Source organism: Cariama cristata, unplaced genomic scaffold, assembly GCF_000690535.1.
Source record: "Cariama cristata isolate BGI_N322 unplaced genomic scaffold, ASM69053v1 scaffold6427, whole genome shotgun sequence".
NCBI classification, from domain to species: Eukaryota; Metazoa; Chordata; class Aves; order Cariamiformes; family Cariamidae; genus Cariama; species Cariama cristata.
The window spans coordinates 18,280-22,843 of NW_009626990.1; the positions used below are offsets into that span (position 1 = coordinate 18,280).

A 4,564-nucleotide genomic window follows, 5' to 3' on the forward strand; every position below is an offset into this window, starting at 1 on the left:
ACCGTCAGCTGTACTGCAGAGAGTCCGACTCCCCAAGACCTCGCTGCTGGGATCCAAAAAGCTCTTTGCTCGCAGAACTGCTGTTTGCCTAAATAAGAGCATGGCATGCATTTGGAGGTGGATATGGTGCTGCAAAGGTTTTTCCATTTTGCAGATCTGTTGTCCTGTAAGGAAGTATTTTTCAGGAATAGGCAACATTGTCCTTGTCAGGGCCTGCTGTGAGAAGCTTGCATCGAAGTGTCTAAGAAATTGAGAATTTGTCCAGCATCTCTTAAAGCATCTAGTCATTCCCCTTTTCTCACGTGTGCAGTGTAAATATTTTATGTGGGTATTCCTTGAAAACCAACTGTGAGAGGCTGATCTGCAGCAGAGTAGTATGTTGAAATAAATTCAGTGTATCACCTCAGGTACCTCCTAGCACACAGGGTAAGGTTTTCATTTCTCTGCGTAATCAGTTTTCCATGCACATCTTTTTCTTTTGTAGAAGAAAAGCATGCTTACAATGAACTATTTTCTGTTGTAAAGCTTACTTGTTTGTTGTTCTGCTTTTCAAATATTTATATTAAAAAGATAATTGTAGATTCTCGATGGAATAGGACATTCTTGCAGTGAGGTTGCACTGTGTGGAGCTCATTGCCAGTCAGCTGTTGCCACTCAATATCCTTACAGTACAGTATCTTAAAAATTAGGTTTTGGTTTCTATTCCTGTAACGGAGGAGGATTTATTAACAGAGAAATAAACTGGCTTATCATAGTTAATAACAGTGTTAGAGTTGTCTGTTTTGGACATGGTTTATGCTTTATTTGTTTATCTGTGAAAGGGGAAAAAGTAATCCTATTTAGCACTAATGCTACCTTCAGCTAATGTGAAGAAATTCATAGGAAATTTAAATCATAATATACTCAATTATAATCCTCATGAAAGTCATTCTTGTTGTTAGTATAGCACTGAGGTTCATAGAATAACAGAGAAATCCTCATTTGCTGTAAATTTCTGTTAGCTTAATTCTGAATATATGACCTGAATTTCTGATTAGGCAGGATGCTCCGTACCGAGAATAAGAGTTAATCGGAACCCAATTACATTAAGAGCAACTGGAGTCATTTCAAATAGTGTTTCTGGATTCATCACTCAGCCCAGGCACAGTAAGACAACCACTTTGCTTTATAAGGCAGTTCAATTTCTTGAGATGAAATAGAATCTCAGAAGCGTACTAATTGCTGGAAGATGATGTTGGAACAGTGGGAGGAATACATCATTGTGAAAGACCACCATCCTGTAGGATACTCCCATCGCTCTGGTAACTGTATGTCGCTGCAGGACTGTGTGGCCATGCCCCAGGGAAAGAAGGGCAAGAGCGACTACACAGCAACTGTGGACTTTGCCTGTCTTTTAAGACGATTGAAGTTAAACTGTTAACATCCAGCTGTGTAGCATCATTATAACAGGGAGCATGCAGTACTGTTCATCTCTTCATTCAAAAATAAATCCCTGGCAGAGCGAGGATTTGGGAGTCCGTTCAAGTCCCGTGCAGTACTACTCACTGCTCTGGTGTCTGATGTGGAAGAGAGCCGGGAAAAGATGTGTGGGAGCTAGTGCCAGAGGAGGAAGGGGAAGCAGGGTCAAGAGAAGAGAGCAAGAACTGGAAACAGAAGCTCCCTTACACCATAAGGCAAATGATTTTGCTAGTGTAAACTACATCGAGGTGTTTGTCTCACTTATCAGCTCACACCTATTTCTACACATCTCTCCAGCAGAAATTCTCAGTAACCGTCGTTGCCAAGTAACACGTACTTACTGCATTTAATATAACAATATAAAAAGGAGACCGCAAAGGGCTCGGGCAGGCAATGGGGTTGCCCTGCATGTGCTGCCTCGGGTAGTGTGCTCCTCCTTGACCGGTGGCAGACGGAAGGTAACTCGGAAGACTTGATCTGCCCTAGAAGAGGGGAGCTGGCGGCCACACAAGCAGTTAGGTCTGAAGCTGAAATTCAGCCAGCCCATGGGGTGTCAGAGAGGAATACCAACTCTACAGCTTGGTGCACAGTAGTGCTTAGGAATGCAGGGAGCAAACTTGAATGGCTTTTTTATCCCTTTCCAGCCAGGTCAGGTGAGGTACAGGGCTGGCTTGGCTTCACCCAGGCAACCCTTCCACAGCCAAAACCACTCTTCACAGATAACTGTTGCCACCGAGTTCTCCCCAGGCTGGGGCTGAGGAATGCCTCTTTTCAGAATTCATATTCTATATGAATTCCGTACCCACTACCAACCTGCCTTTAGAGCGCTGCACGAGCCTGCGCTGCAGAAGAGACCACGCTCCCAGCGGCTGCCGTTGCGATACCAAATCTGCCTGTGCCGTTAAAAAGCAGGCGACCTTCTGCCAAGGACAACCTGGTCTGTTCTATGGGACTCAGTGAAGTACTTGTGAAAAACCCACTACTTGCGTTTTGTTACAAGGAGGCAAGAAGAGGCGACGGCTCTTCCCCCAGCATCACAGTAATGGACTTGTCTTGTCAGCTGGCCGACAGTCCCGTGCCTGCAGAAGCAGGGCCTGGTGTCAATGCTAGCAGCAACTTCTGAAAGCAGCAGGAGATGGTGTTTTCTTCTGACTACTTTCCACAGCACTCCTTTTAGGTCAGGGTTTTTTTGTTCTCCCGTTTCCTCTGGAGAAAGCACTGCTTTTCAGCACGGATCCGTGCAGTGCAATGCCAGTAAAATGCACTCAGGCAGGTAAAATTTCTAAGAAAGCCCCCTTAGGTACCTGTTTCAGTCCCAGGAGGACCAGAGATCACACTCTAGTCCCACGCATTTCTTTGGGCCAGACCTTGGAGGCTGTCCCTCTCGAATGTAGTGAAAACCACAGCCATGCAGGCGCTGACCTCTGGCGTTAAGAGAGCCTGCTAAGTGGGAGTTGATCAGTGAGTTTCAGCTACAATTCCCCCTTACCCTGGCAGCAGCCAAATCAGCAGGCTTCTCTAACCAAGAATCTCTCTTCTCTGCATCTGAGACACTGTTACTGACCTCAGCTGTCTTGCTTGGTCACCCCTCAGCTCCCCTGCTCTGAAGAAGAGATTTTTGGCCAGAACATATTTCTTCTGCCCCTCACCACTGCCAGGTAACAATACCACGCGTAGCACTTTGAACCATCCTGCTTGAGAACCCCGCTGCTCAAAGTGAGGGGGCCGTCCGGGGTGCTGCAGGGAGCCAGGCCCCAGGTGGAAGGCAGGAAAAGACAGAAACCCAAGGCCCCACTCTGTCTGCTTCTTCAAATCAGTCGTTCGAGAACCGATACATACAATGCCCACCATCTTCCAGCCTTTCTCAAGGTGTTTTTGCTTCTTCCAGGTGCGTTTGTGCTGTGTGTTGCATCAGAAAGATCAGGTTTCTTCTGATGCACTTGTAAAACCACATTTAAATTGTCAGGATAGAAATTTCTACAAACTGGGGTTTTCTGGGTGAAAACGTGCTGCATACAAAAGAAAGTGGTGTTCTGTATCTCTCACTGTAAGAGTAAGAATCCCCTCCTCAAAACAAGCAGCTTGAATAGTTAATTCACTACTTCTAAGCATATAGAGGTAAAAAAAAATGCATACATACACACATGTAAAAAGTATTACTACCTTTAAATAAAGTGTTTTATACTGTTATTCTACGAATAAATGTGGTTCATTACTGTATAAAAACATTAAGACATCAGATGTGATATTTTTTGAAAACTTTAAATAATACATCTTTCCAAAAAACTGGAGTGTCCTCACATGCTAAGATAAGACTACACTCATTTGTTAGGCCTGATCTTACAGATTTTTTCCAGCGGTTTTAATTCTGTTGAGCAGTTTGTTTCTTTGATGAGGGTCATAACAGTCATAACCAAAAAAACCAAGGCAGACTGATTCATGAGTTTAATAAATAAATTTTTATTTAAAAATATGCTCTCATTTATTCACAGTTTCAAGTCTGAAAAAGATAATACTATTCTTGATCAAGTCAAACACAGCTAAAACCATTCATTTGCTGGGGTAAGTGAAATCCCCGTGATGGCTAATATTTGCAAGAGTCTTGCAACAAAGCTAGAAAGGCACACATTTTTGTGCAAGATAGTAACTGTAATAAAAGTAGTGTCCACATATTCACCAGAAATTTCCTTGTACAACTGCGGTTCACGTTAGCAGTTAAAGTATTTCGGCGAAGCCTTGCTTACAAAGTGTATTTCATTAAATATCCACCCAGAGCAACTGTGAGATTAGATTTTTATGCAAAATTTTTATATCACTGCAAAGGCCGGTTATCTGCAAGAGAAAAACTGTGACCTTCTCCAACAGGGAAAATTGTTACATTTATATCCAGAACCCCAATTTGACATTTCAAACAAAGAAACGCTAGGAACCGAGCGGTTACAGAGTTCTGGTGGGATGAAGAGGAACTCCTGTTCTTTCCCAGACACACGATGTAACCGGGTAGGCAATAGTCTCACCTTCAATAAATACAAACATCACATGGGAAAAAATACCACAGATCCCACGCAGAGCAAGGCACCGTTTCTGCCATTTTGCAGCATTTCAG

The 4,564-nt window shown here is 43.5% G+C and overlaps 1 protein-coding gene across 1 annotated transcript in view; it reads left to right on the forward strand.

Moving 5' to 3' along the window:
- Positions 1-96, forward strand: part of UROS (uroporphyrinogen III synthase) — a 12,930-nt gene extending 12,834 nt beyond the window's left edge. The window contains 1 exon segment of the mRNA XM_009704265.1: positions 1-96. This exon segment is cut by the window's left edge and continues 30 nt beyond it. Within this exon segment, the coding sequence (XP_009702567.1) occupies positions 1-96 (96 nt within the window).
- Positions 97-4,564: the final 4,468 nt, after the last annotated feature.